At 55.8% G+C, this 20,103-nt stretch overlaps 2 protein-coding genes across 2 annotated transcripts in view; one reads left to right on the forward strand and one right to left on the reverse strand.

Annotated features, from left to right (window-relative positions):
• The window catches only part of LOC102018136 (myeloid cell surface antigen CD33-like), a 10,584-nt gene extending 4,934 nt beyond the window's left edge, over window positions 1–5,650 (reverse strand). Inside the window, exons 1-6 of the mRNA XM_013508946.1 lie at window positions 5,561–5,650; window positions 5,098–5,490; window positions 4,651–4,935; window positions 4,120–4,167; window positions 1,362–1,423; window positions 2–391 (exon numbers count right to left, since the gene is read on the reverse strand). Of these exons, the coding sequence (XP_013364400.1) occupies window positions 2–391; window positions 1,362–1,423; window positions 4,120–4,167; window positions 4,651–4,935; window positions 5,098–5,490; window positions 5,561–5,600 (1,218 nt within the window). The 5' untranslated portion in view covers window positions 5,601–5,650. The remainder of the gene's footprint in view (window position 1; window positions 392–1,361; window positions 1,424–4,119; window positions 4,168–4,650; window positions 4,936–5,097; window positions 5,491–5,560) is intronic.
• A 71-nt stretch (window positions 5,651–5,721) lies between these two features.
• LOC102024855 (sialic acid-binding Ig-like lectin 16) lies at window positions 5,722–15,473 on the forward strand. The gene is made up of 11 exons (XM_005412804.2): window positions 5,722–5,791; window positions 7,948–8,040; window positions 8,110–8,502; window positions 8,679–8,963; window positions 9,492–9,539; window positions 11,353–11,616; window positions 11,856–11,903; window positions 11,984–12,241; window positions 12,635–12,731; window positions 12,924–13,083; window positions 14,619–15,473. The coding sequence occupies exons 1-11, from the start codon at window positions 5,722–5,724 to the stop codon at window positions 14,757–14,759; spliced, it is 1,857 nt and encodes a 618-aa protein (XP_005412861.2). The 3' UTR covers window positions 14,760–15,473.
• Window positions 15,474–20,103: the final 4,630 nt, after the last annotated feature.

The raw sequence follows: 20,103 nt of genomic DNA on the forward strand, positions 1-20,103 counted from the left end.
GGCAGGTGTAGCGCCCCGCGTCCGCAGGCTGCACCCCGGGCAGCTCCAGCCTTAGGGGGCTGGGTGCTGAGGGAGGGGACCCAAGGAGGACTCTGTGCTCCAGGACCCAGGTCAGCGTGGCGGGGGGCCGGCTCTCAGCAGCACAGAGGAGCCGCAGCAGCTGGTCCTTGTGCACTTGCAGATAGGAGCCATTTCCCTGCATGTGTGGGGCTGGAGAGAGAGGCGGAGGCAGAGGCAGATGGAGGAGCAGGCCGCGAGACCGCGGGGAGAACAGAGCGGAGCCCGGGGCTAGGGCTCTGCAGCCCCGTTCCCGCGCTCTGCGTGTCTGTCTAACAGAGGCAGGGCTCTCCCCAAGTACTATTCCATGCCCCCACCCGCCGCCTTCTCTGCACTGTCAGTCCGCAGGTCCCTGTGTTGTCCCTTGACGCCTTGGAGCCTTTTGCCCTGCACATTTCCCTCCTTCCAGAACCATTCACCAAGCCCCTGCCTACTTCTGCTCAAGTATCCAAAAGCCCGTCATCAAGTCTTCCAAGCTCAGGGGCTGGGGATCTAGCCTAGTGGCACAAGTGCCTGCCTGGCAAGTGCAAAGTCCTGAGTTCAATTCCCCGCACTAAAAGTTCAAAAAAAAATTCTTCCAAGCTCTTGGGGACCTGAGCCCCCTCCTTCTTGTCTGCCCCCCCCCAAGTTCCTGGGACAACCAGGCTGTGCTTAACCCACACTGGACTCGGGAGAGGCTTCAGAGCTCAGGTCCCTCCAGGCCCCTGCCCAGCCTCGCCTCCTCTGGTCACTGGTGACACGGAGTGACAGTCCCTGCAGAGTCTCCCTGAGTGACTCTGTCGTGTTATTTTCTAGTGGGTTGGAGGGTTCATCCCCATGGAACCCACATTTCGCTCCTGATGTAAAGCACGGAGCCCTTTACCCAGAGTGAGTTCTCTGCAGCCTGGAAATCCCGTCCATGGGAATCCCCGGGTGACGATTAGAAAGGGAGACCTCAGGCCTCCCGAGTCAGAATCTGCGATGTCCTGGGAGTGGTAGGAAAGTTTAGAAGGTTCACTAGGAGGATTATCCCAGGGGCAGGGGCAGAAGAGCCACCACATGGGCCGCTAAGATGGAATGGGGGACCAAACTCGGGGCCTTTCACACAGCAGAGCGGCCACAGACAAGGACAGGCAGCAATGACAGCCACAGGGATGACCACACAGGGCAGTGTCCACAGGGCCCCTTCCCACAGCTCCCTGCAGTTCCCCCTAGGCAGAGACCCCAGGGACAGAAGCAGCCATCTTCCTGCAGCCAAAGGTGGAACCAGCTGGGTGCCCTGCAGATGCCAAGGCAGCGAGGGAGGTGGATGTGGACTGCGCAACATCGTCCAGCACGAAGAGGAAGCGGCCCTGACTGAGGCTGCAGCGTGGGGGAGCCTGGAGACCTGACACGCCGAAGGGAAAGCCAGACAGGAGAGGAGGCACCTGTGTGCCTCATTTAGAGCAACTCCACAGGGACAGCAGGCAGAGGAGCAGAGCCAGGGCTGCACAAGGCCTGAGGGGTGACGGCCCAGGGCTCGGGGTGACTGTGGGCTGTGGAACTAGATGAGCCCCTGGCGGCACCTACTGTGAGGTCACTCCCTGCCTCAGAGGCACTGACTTGGAAATGGTGGGCTGTGGGTTGGCTCAGTGCTTCCCTGTGAGCCTTAGGCCGTAGAGCCAATCTCCTGCACCAAAATAGATTCTTTCTTCTTAGAAACATTTTCCCTTGTCATTAGTACCTGTTAATTTTATCTGCCATTGGATGTTAATGTGCGTAATACGTTTGGATACAGCCATCTGTCGGTACCCTGTCTCTCCCCCTTGTTCCTTCTTCCCATCTACTGATAACCTCCCTTCTCTTTTCTTGTCCTCTTTTAACACTTTCGCATTTTAGGGAGCACATGGGGAACTTGTCTGTCTCTGGCTTATTTCGCTCAACATGATGATCTCCAGATCCATCCATCTTTCCAGCCACCATTCCTCTTTATGGCTGGCTGACGCTCCCTCGGTTACATATTTTCTTCATCCGTTTGTCTATTGATGGGCTCCTAGACTGGTTCTGGAAGTTGGCTGTCATGAGTTGTGCCACAATAAACGTGGGTATTAAGGGATCCTGATAATATGCTGACTTTATTTCTTAGGGTGTATTCCAAGTAGTGGTATAGCTGGGTCATGTGGTACTTGTATTTTTAGTTTTTGAGGAACCTCCACACTGATTTGCATTGTGGCTACACTGATTTACATTCTCATTAGAAGAGTTTCATTCCCCACACCTCCCAGGGTCCTTGCCAGCATTTATTGTTTTTTTTCGGTTGTTTTAGCCATTCTGGGTAGCCAGCAGCCAGATGATAACCATCAGCCAGACAGGAAACCAATCCCAGCTTCCCGGGCAGATACGTGGGCACCAATGAAGGTCATTGCAGACGCTGCAACCTTGTCCAGTGCAAAGAGGAAGCAGAATGTCAGTGTCATTTTCGTTTGCATTTTCCTAAAAGCTAAAGAGGTTGAACATTTTCTCATGCGTTTATCGGCTATCTCTGTTTCTTCTTTTGAGAGATTTCTGCTCAGTTCACTTGCTCATTTTTTGATCAGGTTATTAGACATTTTGATATTAAGTATTTTTGAGTTCTTTATATATACTAGTTATTAATCCTCCACTAGGAAAGTAGCTGACAAAGATTTCTCTCCCATTTTATAGGCTGTATCTTCTCTCTGTTGGTCATTTCTTTGCTGTGAAGAAATTTTTTAATTTGAAGTAGTCCTGTTTGTTAATTCTTGCTATTATTTCCTGTGCTGTTAGAATCCTACATAGCAAGCCTCTCTGTCTGCCTATAATTTCAGATGTTTCCCCCATTTATCTTTCAGCATTGTCAGAGTTTCAGGTCTTATGCCAAAATCTTTTATCCATTTTAAATATTTTTTTCCTAGGGTAGGAAATAGAGATCTAGTTTCAATGTTTTAAAAGAGGCTGTCTTTCTACCAACAGATATTTTTTGCCTTCTTTGTCCAGAATCAGGTAGCTGTTTTGTTTCTGCATCCTCTGTTCTGTTCCACTAGGCTAGATGTGTATTTCTGTGCCAGTACCATGCTGTTTTTGTTACTGTGGCTTTGTAGTCTAGTTTGAAATTGGGTATTGTGGAGCTTCCTACACTGCTCTTTTCCCTTAGGATTATGCTGTCTATTTTCAGACTTTTCTGTTTCCTATGAACTTTAGGATTGTTTTCTCTTGGCTGTAAAGACTCCTTGGTATTTGCATGGACACTGCATTGAACCTGTAGGCCCCTTTTGGTAACACTGCCATTTAACAATACTAATTCTGCTAATTCATGAGCATGGGACATCTTTCAATTTTCTAGTGACTTCTCCAATTCCTTTCTTCAGTGTTATGAAATTTTCACTGTGAGGTCTTTAATTTCCTTGATTAGGATGATCCTCAGGTAGTTAAATTTTATTGAAGCTAAGATTAAGAACATAGTTCTCCTGATTTCTTTCTCAGGTAGCCCATTACAGATATAATGAAAATCTTTTGATTTTTAATGTTGGTTTTCTGTCCACTGCACTACTGAATCTATCAGTTCTGAAGGTCTTGTTGGAGTCTTTTGGGCTCCAAAGTACAGGATCAGATAAGGTGTCTTATTTTTATGAGAACAATTTCTATGAGTATAATCTCAATCTAAATTAGTACATAGAAAATCGGGCAGTGACGCATAAATTTCATTTCTGTTTACAGAAACAAACAGGGTAAACATCACAGAAACTCAGATGTGTTTGTTAGAACTCATGGAAGTAAAGAGATGAAAGACACACAGCACAGCCTGGCTTTCACCAGGTGATGCAGGGGCTGAGCAGAAGGGGCTCTAATGGGCCTCTGTGGGATCAGGTCCCTCTCTTACGCTCCTGCCTGGCGAGGGCCTGGGGATGTTGTAGGGGGGATTCCTTCTAACAGCACATGCTGGACAAAACTCCCATGGCACTGTCCAGCAGCCAGAGACACCTTCCCCAGGGCTGCCCCAGCCATCCCGGCGTAACTTCTACACAGCCCTGCTTTCTGCTGCCAGAGAGCTGCTCGTGCCCAGCCTGGGAGTGCTATGCCACCTACCTGTGCCGTGGGCGCCGGTGACACTGACAGTCAGGTTCTCAGGAGGATCTGGAAGGAGAGGCGCAGTGAGGGCAGGGTGCACAGCTGCCCCGTCCTCCTCGCCACCACCCCGGGAGCCCCAGACACAGCACAGGAAGTTCAGAGGAGGCTGATGTCCTCCCTGGCTCCCTGAGGCTCTGTGGCCTCCAAAACCCGGGCTCAGACATGACAGGCAGAAACTGATAAAGCTGATCTCTCAAGTTCAGGAGGCTGCACGTTGAGGGCACAAGCAGATGTGTGTCCCCCCTCAGCGACGGCACTTCCTGTCTGCCCCATCGCATGGTGGAAGGGACAGGGTCTCCCTGGGACCCTGGTACAGGTTCAGCAGGTCCATGCATGGGAGCTCCAGACCTGTGACCCAGCAGCCTCCCATGGCCCACATCCCTCACCATCACCTTGGGCCCAGGATTCAACCAGTGACTTAGCGGGACGCAGACATTCTGTCATCCCTTCTGCTCCCCAGGTGCCCCAGCATCATGCCCCCAAACTCACAGGACACGCTGAGCTGGACAGTCCTCTCCTTGGTCACCCCAGTTGTAGGAAAGGTCACCCGACAGGTGAGGTTGGTGCCGTGGTCCTGAGGGTGAGGTGTGAATGCTATCTCGGAGGAGCTGTGAACCCCCAATCCTGACCCTGGGCGTCTCAGGGCAGCTCCACTCCAGGAGAAGGTGGGGGCCATGGCCCCACTGCAGGCCCCAGGCATGGAGCACACCAGTTGGCTGGTGTGTCCAGACACCAGCAGCTCCGGGATGCGGATGTCCAGGGTCTGGGTCAGCTCTGGGGAGGAGAGAAGGCCAGGCCAGGCCCCAGAGAGGCCCCTGTGTGTCTCTGAGACAGACACCTCAGTCCTGGGTGTCTAACACTGCCCTGAACTTTCCACACTGGATGGAGGACCCTAGTTGTCCCTGAGGACCCTCACAGCCCTTCCAGGCTCCTTACCTGTGACAGTCAGTGTGAGCGTTGGATTCATGAAACTGTATTTCATCTCTCCTCTCTCCACTCGAAAATAATACACTCCACTGTCCCGCTTCTGGGCACCTGTGATCCTCAGGGAGCAGCCGTGGACCCTGAGGTCCCCAAGGAGCTGGAAGGGAGGTTCGGTTCTCATTCCAGCTTTCTTGCCTGCGTTGTTCGTGGCCACAAGTTCATCTGTTGTGTGATCAACTCTGGCACTGTTCCTCTGCCGGTACCAGTAGCCATAGGCAGGGGTAGAGCTGTTCCAGCCGTCCTGGGGGTAGGAGAAGGAGCAGGACACCACGACACACAGGTTCTCCTGCACCGTCACGGACTTCTCCACCTTTAGCCAGTAGCTCGGTTCCTCCTGCAGCGACCCTGAGGGGACACAGAGGCTCAGCTACAGCCCCGGCCCCGGGCTGGGAGCCCCGGTGCTCCCCGCACTCACCCGCCCAGAGCACAGGCAGCAGCAGGGCCGGCAGCAGCATGCTGGCTGGGAGGGGTGGCGGGGCCTGGACACTCTGGCCTTGGTCCTGCCCGCCTGCCAGCGGTGCTCCAAGTGGAAGCCTGGGGCAGGCCTGGGACAGCCATAGGAAGGAACCTCCGGAAATGCACGTGTCCCCAAAGATCCCCTTTTCCTACTTATACATTCACAGTGAGGCCGCTGGGCAGGGACACCGTGAGGGCCTTGCCCGCATCAAAAGGAGACAGCCTGGCTCAGCCTCAGAGCAGGCTGTCCCGGGAGCCGGGTTCTCAAGGGGACGGGGCAGGGGCTCGTGGGAAGTGTTTGTGGCAGCTCCGTTCGCTCCTTCCCTCGATCACTGATTCACTCACGGTGCAGGCAGTGTCTCCCCACCAGGGGCTCTGGGCAACAGAACACAACCCCCGACCCCTGCCTGGGTCTCTGCCGGCTGTGACTCAAACCCCATGCTTCCCCATCACGACTCCCAGAGACGCTCAGCTCCGCTGTCTGCCCAGGTCTAGGTAGGAAGCCACTCCATCCTTTGTCTCTGCTTCTGTGTAGTGGGAGGGTTGGCACTCAGGGCCTCAAACTGCTTGTCCAGGGCTCTGCCCTTGAGCTGTGCCCATCCTGGCTTTGTGTTACTTGTGAAGCATCTGTGTGCACAGAATGAACCTCCACCCAAGTGACTTCAGACACCAGGACACAGTCAGAGACCTGGTAACTTCTCCTGGGCCCCTGTGCTGAAGAACTTGGTTCACTGGAGCTGGGCATGGTGGTGCTTGCCCGTCATCCCAGCACTCTGGCAGGCTGAGGCAGGAGACTCACAAGTTCAAGCCAAGCTTGGGCAGCAGAGATTAGCAAGACTGTTTGAAAATTAAAAAAAAATTAAAAAAAAAAAAAAAAAAAAAAAAAAAACACCTGGGAATATAGCTAGTGCAAAAGCCCTGGGTTCAATCCCCAGGACTGAAAAAGAAACTGCTCAGGGTCCCAAACAGAATAACTCCTCAGCCAGTCTGTGTCACCCTCCCTCAGGTGTCCCTGCATGTAGGGCTCGGTGGTCTCTCAGTGGTCCCACAGTGAGCGCATTTAGAAAATAAAGACAGAAGGCAACAGCTGGGGTCAGGTGGAGTGACCTCTCACCTGATGGGAAGAGGACCTGAACAACAATAGTAGGGGCATTTACTTATGCCCTTGCAAAGTTAGTATCAGGAGAGGCAAGGTTGCCTAGTAACTAATGACTGAAATTGTCCAGGCAGGATGTTTTTCTCAAGACTGAGGTAGCTTGACTGCTTGAGGCACTCTGGCTCTGTCCTGCCCTCACATCTATGGCCAATTTCCACCTCCAGTGGCTCCCAGCACTGGAGGGGGACTGCAGGCGGAAATGGGAGCCCCAGGAGGATGGGGCTGGCCTGGCAGCAGGCTCAGACCCTCAGCCAGGCCCAGGAGCACTGCGCAGCTGATGCAAGTAGAGCCTGAAGGTGGGTGGCAAGGCGGGGCGGGGCCTGGGGAAGGTCCAGGACAGCACAGTTCTGAAGACCCACCCAGTCAGTGCTGGGGCTCCCAGACTATGAGCCCTGGGTGCTCCTGGTCCCCTGGGGCTAAGGAAGCTCCTTCAGGGGCCGTGGTGGCCAGCAGACTGGAGTGTGGCAGTGTGGGCTGGTGGCTTCTCCAGGAGCTCAGGGCACCGCAGCAGGATGGAGGAAGGGGCTCAGGGGGTCCCGCGTCACCCAGGCCAGAGCCCAGAGCCTAGGGAAAGGGCAGATTTAATTTCCAGTACGGAAGTTCTAGATAAAATTGCTAGGAGTTCAAAGGTGGTAGCAAGGGAACTTCAGACACCGGCGTGAGGTGCTGACCCCGGCCCTGTGCAGCTGCCCTGCTGCTTGCTGCGGAGCTGGGAGCTTGGTGTGGAAATGGAGACCTCAAAGGGGCAGGAGAAGCAGTGCCCTTGGGGAGTCCGACGGGGGCATCCCAAGGTCTGGACTCAGAGAGAGCGAGTCCACGATGTGAAAGCCGTCAGGGGTCATTTTCGGATCTCAGGCTCCAGTCCCCACATGGAGGGGCCGTTTGCCTGGGCCATGAATGAACAGGTGAAGGAGGGAATGACTGAGTGAATGGCACCCCCTCAACCTCATCTGCCTCTGCTCCCTGCTCCCCTGGGAGCCCCTCTCCCAGGACACCCTGCCCTGAGACTGAGCCAAGGTGGCTCCTTCTGGGTGGGACAAGTCCCTCACGGGGCCTGGGCTCTACTGCCACCACCTGGAAAGGAGAAGCCAGAAAAGGATCTGTGATAAACACAAGTGCTTTTCCTGAGGAACCTCCCGGTGGCTGTCACCACTCCGCCCCCAGGCCTCCTGTGCTGGCGTCCTTGGCAGGAGGGCAGAACCCAGGCCGGAGTGTCCAGGCCCCGCCACCCCTCCCAGCCAGCATGCTGCTGCCGGCCCTGCTGCTGCCTGCGCTCTGGGCGGGTGAGTGCGGGGAGCAGCGGGGCTCCCAGCTGGGGCAGCCGCTGTAGCTGAGCCTCTGGGTCCCCACAGGGTCCCTGCAGGAGGAGCCGAGCTACTGGCTGCAGGTGCAGAGGTTGGTGACGGTGCAGGAGAACCTGTGTGTCGTGGTGTCCTGCTCCTTCTCCTACCCCCAGGATGGCTGGAGCCACTCTATCCCTGCTTATGGCTGCTGGTACCGGCAGAGCAGGAATTCTTTCTTTGAGTACACAGCAGATGAACTTGTGGCCACGAACGACCCAGGCAAGAAAGCTGGAATGAGAACTAAACCTCGCTTCCAGCTCCTCGGGGACCCCATGGCCTACAACTGCTCCCTGAGGATCGCAGGTGCCCAGAGGGGGGACAGTGGAATTTACTATTTTCGGCTGGAGAGAGGAGGCATGAAATACAGTTACCGGAGGTGGATGGTCACTGTGATTGTCACAGGTAAGGAACAGGGCCCTGGAAAGGGCAAAGGGAGGGGGGACCCTTAGGAGCAAGTAGGTCCCCTGTCCTAGTGTGGAAAGGTCAGCAGAGTATGGGAGCCCTCAGGACTGAGGTGTCTGTCTCAGAGACACACAGGGGCCTCTCTGGGGCCTGGCCTGGCCTTCTCTCCTCCCCAGAGCTGACCCAGACCCCGGACATCCACATCCCCGAGCTGCTGGTGTCTGGACACATCAGCCTCCTGCTGTGCTCCATGCCCGGGGCCTGCAGTGGGAACTCGGACCCCACCTTCTCCTGGAGCGGAGCCGCCCTGCGGTCGCCAGGGTCGGGCCTGGGGGCTCACAACTCCTCCCAGATCCTGCTGCAGCCCCGCCCTCAGGACCACGGCTCCCACCTCACCTGTCAGGTGACCTTCCCTGAGGCTGGGGTGACCAAGGAGAGAACTGTGCAGCTCAATGTGTCCTGTGAGTGCCAGCCCAGGATGCTTGGGTTCCCGGGATGGGGGTGCTAGGCTCAGAGTGTCTGTGTCCCCCAAATTCATAGATTGAATCCTGACCCCCAGGTGATGGTGATGGAGGTGGCATGGGAGGGGGTGGGGTGCCGCTGAGGAGCCTCACGCACAGGACAAGAGCACCTGTACCAGGGCCCAGAGAGACCCCGTCCCTTCCACCTTGTGAGGGCACAGCGAGGGGGTGCCGCAGTGAGGCGGGACCCGCGCCTCACCTGTCGCTGCCTCTGCCTCTGCCTGCACCTCGGACTGGCAGCCTCCTGAGATCAGTTTGTCATGGATCAGCCACCAGGCTGTGGGTCTGCCAGAGCAGCAGGGGAGACTGAGGCAGAGCAGCGGAGCTTTGGCTCCAGGTGGCAGATGAGACCTTGCAGACACCAGCTCCCTCTGTGTCACTTCCCCTGTGGTTTCTGGGGCTCCCAGGGTGGTGGTGAGGAGGACGGGTTAGCTGTGCACCCCGCCCTCACGGTGCCCCTCCTTCCAGATCCTCCTCAGAACCTGACCATCCGTGTCACCAGCGCCCATGGCACAGGTGGGTGGGACGTCCCTCCCCAGGTCGGGCAAGAGCGGCTCTCCAGCGGCACGGAGCACAGTGATCTGGACATTGACCGAGAAGCACACGGGGGCCATGGGGAGCCTCACTCTCTCCTCTATGAGAGGGACGGGGCTGCTCTGCTCAGCACATGTGCTTAGAAGTGTCACATCACTGCAAGGCCCAGGCATCCCCCAGCGGAGGGGGCCACACGAGACGCACCCCCCCAGCCCCCGCAGCCGCTCCCACTCACCCCCTGCCTGCCCTAGACAGCGCCCGGTCCTGAGAGTTTCTTCTTCCTTCACTTCCTTATGCTTCTACCAAACGTGTCTGAGTTTTCCATGATGCTCACTTTACCCTGTTTTCCTTCACAGCTTTATGTAACCATGGAAACATGTATGAGTGTCTGACACCTCTCATGTTAATTCAGGTAGAGGTGATAGTCCTAAAACAGGGATAACCCAGTTCATTTTCCGCTGCGCTGGGGATGGAACCCAGGTCCTCGGGCAAACGAGGGAAGAGCTCAGCCTGGGATCAACCCCTTTAAAGTGAACCTGTCAGTGGCACTTCCTGTCCTCACAGTACGGTGCCCCCACCACCACCCTCTGGAAACCCCGAGCACACCCCTCACTCCCACAGAGCTCTGTGCATCAGGCCTCAGTCCCTGGCCCGTCCTGCAGCCCTGCATCTGCTTCTCTGCCTGCTGTCCCCAGGAAGGCGGCTGCTTGTGTCCCTGGGGCCTCTGCCTAGGGGGAACTGCAGGGAGCTGTGGGAAGGGGCCCTGTGGACACCGCCCTATGTCAGGTCCTAGACATCCACCGTGGTCCCTGTGGCTGTCGTCACTGCCTGTCCTTGTCTGTGGCCGCTCTGCCGTGTGAAAGGCCCCGAGTTTGGTCCCCCATTCCATCTTAGAGGTCCATGTGGTGGCTCTTCTGACCCTGCCCCTGGGATAATCCTCCTAGTGAACCTGCTAAACTTTCCCACCGCTCCCAGGACATCGCAGATTCTGACTCGGGAGGCCTGAGGTCTCCCTTTCTAATCGTTCGTTACCCGGGGATTCCCATGGACGGGATTTCCAGGCTGCAGAGAACTCACTCTGGGTAAAGGGCTCCGTGCTTTACATCAGGAGCGAAATGTGGGTTCCATGGGGATGAACCCTCCAACCCACTAGAAAATAACACGACAGAGTCACTCAGGGAGACTCTGCAGGGACTGTCACTCCGGGTCACCAGTGACCAGAGGAGGCGAGGCTGGGCAGGGGCCTGGAGGGACCTGAGCTCTGAAGCCTGTCCCGAGCCCCGTGTGGGTTAAGCATAGCCTGGTTGTCCCAGGAACTTGGGAGGGGGGGGGCAGACAAGAAGGAGGGGGCTCAGGTCCCCAAGAGCTTGGAAGAATTTTTTTTTAAACTTTTAGTGCGGGGAATTGAACTCAGGACCTTGCACTTGCCAGGCAGGCACTTGTGCCACTAGGCTAGATCCCCAGCCCCTGAGCTTGGAAGACTTGATGACTGGGTTTTGGATACTTGAGCAGAAGTAGGCAGGGGCTTGGTGAATGGTTCTGGAAGGAGGGAAATGTGCAGGGCAAAAGGCTCCAAGGCGTCAAGGGACAACACAGGGACCTGCGGACTGACAGTGCAGAGAAGGCGGCGGGTGGGGGCATGGAATAGCACTTGGGGAGAGCCCTGCCTCTGTTAGACAGACACGCAGAGCGCGGGAACGGGGCTGCAGAGCCCTAGCCCCGGGCTCCGCTCTGTTCTCCCCGCGGTCTCGCGGCCTGCTCCTCCATCTGCCTCTGCCTCCGCCTCTCTCTCCAGCCCCACACATGCAGGGAAATGGCTCCTATCTGCAAGTGCACAAGGACCAGCTCCTGCGGCTCCTCTGTGCTGCTGAGAGCCGGCCCCCCGCCACGCTGACCTGGGTCCTGGAGCACAGAGTCCTCCTTGGGTCCCCTCCCTCAGCACCCAGCCCCCTAAGGCTGGAGCTGCCCGGGGTGCAGCCTGCGGACGCGGGGCGCTACACCTGCCGGGCAGAGAACAGCCTGGGCTCGCAGCACCGCAGTCTGGACCTCGCAGTGCAGTGTGAGTGACCAGAGCCGCCTGTTTTGGGAGGGACGGGGGGTGGGGGACAGGGGCCCGGAGCCCGAGGGGGCTGGAGCCCAGGCCTGCAGGACCAGGCTTCTCATCTGCCTGCGTGGATGGGCGGTTTGTGCTGGGGACCAGCGGGTGACTGTCCCTCCCGCCTCCTCCCCCTCCTGGGGGGGTCCTCTGCCCAGAGGGAAGCCCAGCCCTCCACAGCCCCTCCCCTGTGTGCACTGCAGATCCTCCCGAGGACCTGAGAGTGACGGTTTCCCGAGCCAACAGCACAGGTAGGAGGGGAGGAGGGGCCGGGGCCTCCTGCTGCCCGGGTGATGGAGCCGCACACGGACTCTGCCGCTTCCCTCCCCAGTCCTGGAAATCCTCGGGAACGGCACCTCCCTGCCCGTCCTGGAGGGCCAGAGCCTGCGCCTGGTGTGTGTCACCCACAGCCACCCCCCGGCCAGGCTGCGCTGGGCCCGGGGGACACAGGCCCTGAGCCCCTCCTGGCCCTCGGCCCCTGGGGTCCTGGAGCTGCCCCGGGTGCAGCTGGAGCATGAAGGGGAAGTCAGCTGCCACGCGGAGAACGCGCTGGGCACCCGGAGCGTCTCCCTGAGCCTCTCTGTGCACTGTGAGTGGGGAGCGCACGGGGGCTGCACGGGCCTGCACTGGTGGTTCGCAGAGGAGCTGCTGGCCAGGCCCTGGGCCTCTTCCCAGGGCTGAGCTCTTGCCCAAAGCTCAGGTGGGAGGCCAGCATGTCCACCAGACCCAGAGTCCCACTGTCCTGCCGCTGCCCACTCAGGACGCAGCGGTGGAGGCCGACGGGGTGGGGAGGAGATCTGAGGAGACAAAGCGCAGGGCCAGGGGAAGTGAGCTGCGGCAGGATGGGGAGGGGATGAGCTGGGGACAGAGTCCTGTCCTTTGCTGGCCGGGGACGGAGAGCACAGAGCTGCAGGCGCGTGGGCCAGGAACAGGGAGGGCGTGGGGATGTGAAGGCCTCAGCCTAGAGCCCTCTGGTCCGCAGGGAAGCCAGGGTGCTGGTGGAGAGCCCTGCTGGCGGCTCTCGGGGGAGCAGGGCTGGCTGCTCTGCTCGCGCTCTGTGCCTGCCTCGTCTTCCCCAGGTGAGTGTGCAGCTCTGGAAGCGGGGCGGGTGGAGGGGAGGGTCGGGAGGGCCTGACACGGGGCTCCCCACGGCCCCGCTGGGAGGGTCTGTGCCCAAGCCCCAATCCCAGCCACCTGGGAGGGCTCTGCTCACCTCATCGTGAGCCTCCTGTGAGAGGCGTCCCCACCCGCCGACCTCATCTGTTCTCTAGCCCCTTTCGGCAAGAGCACGTCCGGACCGCCCGAACTCTGAGGGACAGAGTCTGCACAGCCCTGCCCTCCTCCCTCAGGGTGAAGCCGCTCAGGAAGCAAGACCGCAGGACGGCCACTGCGAGGAGGGGCGCCCCCCCTGCCCCGGGTTCTGTTTACAAGGTGAGTGAGGAGCCCTCTGTGCACCCGAACCCCCACGGTCTCCTCACCAGGGCGGCCATGGCCACATCCTTTACGATGAGGTGGAGACTCCTGGCGCCCAAGAGGCTTTGGCCGCGGGGTCCCCGTGATGCAGCCCCCACGGCAGCAGCCAGAGCCTCCCCGGGGCTGAGCTCCCGCGGGTCTCCCTCAGTCGGGGCTGCCCAGGCCACACCCATGGCTGGGCTCCCATCCTACCGGCCCCCCACTCCCGTGCCCTCATTGCTCTCCGGGCCCCTGAGCCCCTGCGCTCTTTCCTGTGTCCCCCCTGCAACAGAGGAGCCCAGAGATTAGGGAAAACAGTACTGTCTGCCGCAGACCTTGGGGTCTCCTGGACCCTCAATCTGAGGCCGCCTGCAGAGTGGTGCAGCCACTCTCAGGTTTGGGGACTCACTAGAAGGCCACCCAGAGCTCCGGGGGCCGTGTCTGTCACCGTGGGATCAGATGAGAGTTGGCCAAGGGAAGATGTGCGGGAGCAGGGTCTGCAGGGAGCAGGGAGCAGGCACGAGCTCGGGCTCCGCCCCGCCCCGCAGAGTGACGCAGAGAGCGCTCAGTGCTCTCAGCACAGGGTGACAACCCGCAGAGAGCGCTGCCCACAGGGAAGCCCCTCGGGCCTGCTGTCAGGGTTCTATTGGTGGCCCCTCACGGCAACGGTGTGCACACACGTGGCTGACCTTAGTCGCCTGGTCTCCAGATTCTCCGCAGTGGAAACTGATGCCACGTGGCCCAAGGTGGTCACCACAAATGACACTGCTGTCCTAGCCCAGCTCGCCTGGCCTGCAGACCCCTAGCAGACAGCGACGCTCCTGCCCAGCAGGACCCGGCCAGGGCTGCGCTTCGCCGTCCCCTCCCAGGAGCTGGCACCAGGGTCCACCCTGCCTTGGGGCCAGGTGCGGCCTTCACTGCAGGGCGTCCTCTGTGTCCGGGACCCAAGGCACAGCGTCCCCACTGTGTGCCCGAGCTCTGCAAGCCCAGAGCTGCCCAAGGGCTGTGCAGGCTGAGCATGTGCCTGCCATGGGTGTCCCCAACTCTGTGCAGCCTGTCACAGCTGCTGTTAGGTAACGACTGAACTGACAGCCATGTCAGTGCCTGCTGCCCCTGCACGCTGCTGGCTGGGTGACTGTGACGTGGGGTCTGCCTACAGTAAACAGGGAGAGGGTAGGGCAGCTGTTCCATGGGGCTGTGGGGTGGAGTCAGGGGTCCTGGCAGGAACCTCGGTGTGGTTTGTGGGTGTTTATTTAGTGTCAGTGTTTCCATCAGGAAATGCATATTAGTGTTGCCACAGTGGAGTCTTTTGAAGATTTCTGAAACAGGCAATGAGCAAGAGCCATTTTTACTATCAAATATGTGTTGAAAGCACGTAAGTGAATGAGTGAATGAATACTTTCCGGGATGAACAATGAAAGACTACTTGATCAGTGTCCTGATGTGCTCGAGCTCCTGCTTCCTCTCCGCCAGTCCCTGTCACCCTCATTCATGCCCTCGCCACTTCCCTTCAGGGTAAAAGCTATGAGAACTGGCCAGGCAGCCTGCAGTGCCCACCCCTTGCTGCAGGTACAGCCGCTGTGGAAGAGGAGCAGGAGGAGGATGAATACACCTTCGTAGACTTTCCGGAGGACTGCAGCACGTCGGGGTGCTGAGAGATCAGGATCTGAAATGATGCCCCTGGGAAGGGAGATGTGGGGGAGAACTGAATCAGCCTGAATGTGGAATCTCCATGTCATCAGGGTCCCGGCCGGTGGAGTGGGGAGTTCTTACACAGCTGGCAACACAGCTGGCCCCCATTTCAACTCCAGACTTTGAGCAAGGAACTTCACTCCTCAGTTTCCCCTCCGGCAAATGCACACAATAAACCTGGTTCACAAGGATGCTGCCGTCCCAGGGAAGCGATTCCAACAGAGGATGCAGCGCTGTGTCTGCAGAGTACCTCACCTGCCACCGCCTCCCAGGGCAGCCAGAAGTGTGGCGCCTCCTGCCCCACTCCTCGGATGGTCTGATCACCTTGAACCTGGTGGCTGTAGCTGCCCAGCCCCCAAAGTGGTGCCTGGGGCTCTTGTTGGGATGCACCCCATTCCTCCTCTGCCTGCTCTGCTTCCCCTTCCTCCTTAGGTGCTTTCACTGGGAATCATCCTACTCCTCCTTCACGCACGCACGCACGCACGCACGCACGCACGGGCACGCATGCGCGCCTGAGTCTCCTGCCGAGATGGTTGATACTTTCTGTCAAGTTGAGGAATCCTGAAGCTTAACTAAGTAACTCAGCAGTTCTACATCCTGAGGTGGAAAAGGATGTGCCCCTCCTGCTCTACGATGTTGTTCATTGTGTCAACTAGAGAAGTTTAGAAGGTTAAATGAGTGAGCAGGGTGCAGGTCCCTACTTTGTATTCATCCTAAGCCTGTGCAAGAGGAGGGCGAGGAGATTATGTGAGAGCTACACATCCCCTGGGTGGGGGGAGCCTGCTTACAATATAAGAGAGGGAAAGAGGCTTCTCCTCCCCACTTTTTTGCTCTTGCTGCTTTTGCTGTCTCGTGACACCTTGAAGTGTTGTTCCTCTGCCCTGCCAGCCTGCCTTGAAGCCAGCTGATTATAGACTGAAACCTCCACAAACTGTGAGCTTAATAAACCTTTCCTCCCTGAATTCTGGGCATCAGGTATTTTGTCTCAGCAACGAGAGAAAAGTAACTCAGACACCTGCCGGCAGCTGCTGCCTGCACCCCGCCTGTGCATGTCGGCACTGTCATTCTTGTTCATCTGAAATAAGTGCCAGGTCTGTAAATTGCTTACTTCTTTCTCCAATCCCATCTCAGTTCTATTTTATTGTTTCTTAATTTTTCGAGTGCTATGGTTGGACAAGAACAGCCCCCGAAGCCTCATGTATGGAGAGATGGGGGTTTGGGGTGGCAGCTGGAGAATGGGGCACAGCTGACTTGCTGTCAGGAGGTGGGTTCTGGCAGGAGAGAAGGCCCCGCTCTGTGGCCTGGAAGGCTCTATCTACCTCCTTGGCTCCTCCCTTCTCCTTATGCTTCCCTGCTGCCTGATGTGAGCAGCTTTCCCCTGCTGTGCCCCTCTCAGGCCATTTCTGCCTTGACGCCGGCGCACGATGGACTGAAACCTCCGAAAACCATGAGCTCCAGTAAACCTTTCCTGTTTTAATTTGTGGATGCTTGGTGTTTCATCTCAGTATCAAGAAAGTGGCTAAGAGAGATTTTGGTACCAGAGAAGTGGGGTTGTTGCTGTGACTTTACCTGACCACGTGGTCCAGGCGCCTTTGGCACTAGCGGAATCTCACTGCTGTAATACTGGTCTAGGCAGAACCACTTAGAATCCCTTTCCTCTGCTGTGCTTTTACACCTACTGATGTTTCATCATGGGTTGATAAGGCCCAGTAAGCACAGCTACATGGTATCATTCCAACTCATTGTTCAGCCCTGCTCTTAAAAAACTACATGGAGGGAACCTCATTGGTCTCTCATTGTACCACGGAGACAAATGGTCATGGGTATGAGAAAAATAAAGACAAGAGACAAGAGCTGGGTCAGGTGGACCTCTTTCCGGGAAGAGGACTGACTTCAATAGTAGGGGCATTTGTTTTATACTCTTGCAAAGTTAGTATCAGAAGAGGTAATGTTACCTAGCAACTAATGACTGTAATTGTCCAGGCAGGATGCTTTTTTTAATACTGAGGTAGCTTGACTGCTTGAGACACTCTAGCTCTGTTCTGCCTTCACACATATGACCAATATCCAGCTTCATCAGCTCCCAACATACATGCAACTCCTTGTAAATCCACTAGACTGGTCCTAGGTGGATAATCAAAACTCCTTTGTACCAAGCACCCATCCCCTGTTTAAAAAAAAAAAAAATCCCACTGTGGCTTTTTCATTCCACAGCCCTACCTTTTTTATACTCATGACACTATAAAGACCTTACAGCCTGTGGGAGAGTAAGCGGGTCTGGGCTCTAGTGCCAGAGTGGTGCCTTTTCAGTTTTGTTCTGGAGTTAACCTGTCCTGTTGAGTTTGTACTCCTGCTTCTTTACCTTTTTGTCCTAACAGAACTGGCTTGCAGGAGGAGTTTGGAAAGGTTTGAAGATGCTGGCTACAGAAGCCCACAATGCTGTAAGTGGAGCTTGAGGGGAAATTCTGGCCAGATCTCAGAACCAGAATGCTGATAGAAATGCACCAGTGAAAACAAGGCTCAGGAGGTTTTGACCGGGAACAAGGAAACTATTTACAGTTGGACTCAAGTCCATGTGTGTTACACTTTCATAGAAAATTTGCCTATTTTCCCCATCTTCTGACACTGCAGGAAACTTGAGCTAAATGGCTTCTGACTAATGAATCTGGAGAAAGAAATTTAAAAACAGCCCATCCTTCAGGCTGTGGCATGAGTAGAGCTGGTGGCATTTAGGCATGTTTACCATGAGAATCAGGACCAAAAAACAGAGCTGAAATTTGAAATTTTGTCCTAGAAAAGAAGTTTCTATAAAGTTAGGGCCTGCAAAGCTGGGGCCAAGGAGAGGATGGTTGTCAAAAAAACTAACATTAATGGAAGCTAAATATTTTGCATCAGGACAAAAGCAAGATGCTTTGAGGGCATGTCAGGAATCAGCAAAGCCTGTTTCCTTACATGCTGAATGGTGTAAAAGTGAAAGACTGCTTTGAGAAGAGAGCACCAAATAGCCCAGGTCTATCAGGGCCAGTTCGGAAAGAGTCCCAGAGTTCAGTCATGCAGCCACTCAGAGGCTACTGCAGCCATGATGCAAGGGAGCCTTGCTATTGATCAAGCTTCTTATCATCCACCTTGTGATTTTTTTTATAGGAATACAGAAAGCAGAAGCTGTGGGGTCAGAGATGCTTGCAACTGCATTTCAAAAGATAAGCCTGCAAAGACAGGCAGTAGGCCCCTGATTGCAGGCCCTAAAGCTGTCAGAGTGAAGCCCAAAGTGTAGTGGGGCCCACAGGAGTTTGGAGAAGTCAAAAATGTGGAACATCCCCCAAGGAAAACCCCACAGGCTGTAAACAACCACCTCAAATAGAGAGGCTGTAACAGCTGCAACCAGCAATGCCTGACAGGCAGACCACCCAAACTCTTTGGAGCTCACATCTTGGCACAATTTTCCCTGAGGACAGGGCATGGAATTGCAGGCTTTCAGGTCTGCCCTGCTGGGAGTCAGACTTGCTTTACTCTGAACTATGTATTGAAAGAATACAAATGAGTTAATGAATGAATGAATGAAAGAGGGCACTGGCAATGTTGGTGGAATAAGCGGATGGGTGATGATGTGCTCGCTTTCCTAGTTTGCTTGAAGGTCCTTCTTCCTCTCTGCCAGGCCCCATCATCCTCACCCATGCCCTTTCTCCTTTCTTCATGGTCACAGCCATGAGAGCTGGCCAGGCAGCCCGCATTGCCCAGCCCTGGCTGCAGTTATGACCACCTTGGCAGATGACGAGGATGAGCATGTTTACACCTCCCTCAGCTTCCAGGAGGATGCTAGCAGTTCAGAGTACTCAGATCAGGATGTGAAATGACTGCCCATGGGGTCTCCCTGGGAAGGAAACATCAGGGAGAATTCCTGGGCCAGCAGTTCTCCTTGTCACCATGGTACAAATCAGCAGAGGGGACTGTCACTCCCTGGACAGATCTTGGCTTGCATTACAGCCCCGGACATTGAACTTTACTCCTCAGTCTTCTCCTCTGTCAAATGCACACCATAAACCTACCTCACAAGGCTGTCGTGGGCATGAGCAAAGTGACTCCCAGAAAGCACCCAGGGCTTTGTCTGCAGAGAGCACCTCACCTGCCACTTCTTCCCTCAAACCAGCCGTGGGACCCCCAGGTCTGATCACCCTGAACCAATAGGACAGCTGGGGACAGGTCTATCTGACCAGCCCCGAAGACCTGGCTGAGGCTGACACTGGGCATCCTCCCGTTCCTCCTCTGCCTGGTCTGCTTCCCCTCCCTCCTTAGGTGTTTTTCACTGGGAACCATCTTGCTTCTCCACATCTGCAAGAGAGTCTTTCACTAACAGCTGACCCTGGGGCCCTACCTGCACATTTTAACACTATCATGGTTGCTCATCTAAAATGAATGCTAAGTATGTAAATGTCATACATCTTTCTGAATCCTATTTCTGTGGTGATTTGGTTCTCCTTCATTGTTTCCTCATTTTTCGAGGGTTACAGATTAGACCAAGACTGTCCCACAAAAGCCTCCTGTGTTCAGAGGTGGGGCTTTAGGATGGTGACTTGATTCCGGGTACTCCATAGCTGACTTGCTGTAAGAAGGTGGGGACTGGTTGGAAGAGGTGGGTGACCGGGTGTGTGACCTGGACAGGCAGGTCTAGCTCCCTGCCTCCTCTCCTCCCTTTCTACTATGCTTCCCAGCTACCACGATGTCAGCATCTTTGCTCTGGGATGCCCCTCTCATGCCATTTCTCCCTAGGAGCCAGCCGACTGTGGACGGAAACATCTAAAAACTATGAGACCAAAATAAAACCTCTCCTCTTTTAAATTATGGGTATTCAGTATTTTGTCTCAGTATCAAGAAAGTGACTAAGGAAGATTTTGGTACCAGGAAAGTGGGATTTTTGATGTGACTATACCTGATCACATGGTTCAGAAGCCTTCGGAACTAACTTGCAGGAGGAGTCTGAAAACATTCCAGAAGGCTTACAGCACTGTGAATGGAGCTTGATGGGAGGTTCTGGTCCGAGCTGGGAGACCAGAGTGCCGAGAGAAATGCAGACAGTGGAAAACAGTGGAAGGTTCAATTGGGAGCAAGGAAACAACTTACAACTGGGCACAGTTTCATGTGTGTTACACTCTGGTAGAAAGTTTGTCTGCATTTTTCCCATGTCATGACATTGCAGGGAGCTGTGGTTAATGGTGGCTAATTAATTTGAAGGAGGAAATTTCAAAGTAGCCCAGTGTAGCCTGGGTAGTGCAGGTAACTTTTAGCCATATGAACATGAGAATCACATCC

Source organism: Chinchilla lanigera, unplaced genomic scaffold, assembly GCF_000276665.1.
Source record: "Chinchilla lanigera isolate Chin_1 unplaced genomic scaffold, ChiLan1.0 scaffold00158, whole genome shotgun sequence".
In the NCBI taxonomy this organism is placed as follows: domain Eukaryota; kingdom Metazoa; phylum Chordata; class Mammalia; order Rodentia; family Chinchillidae; genus Chinchilla; species Chinchilla lanigera.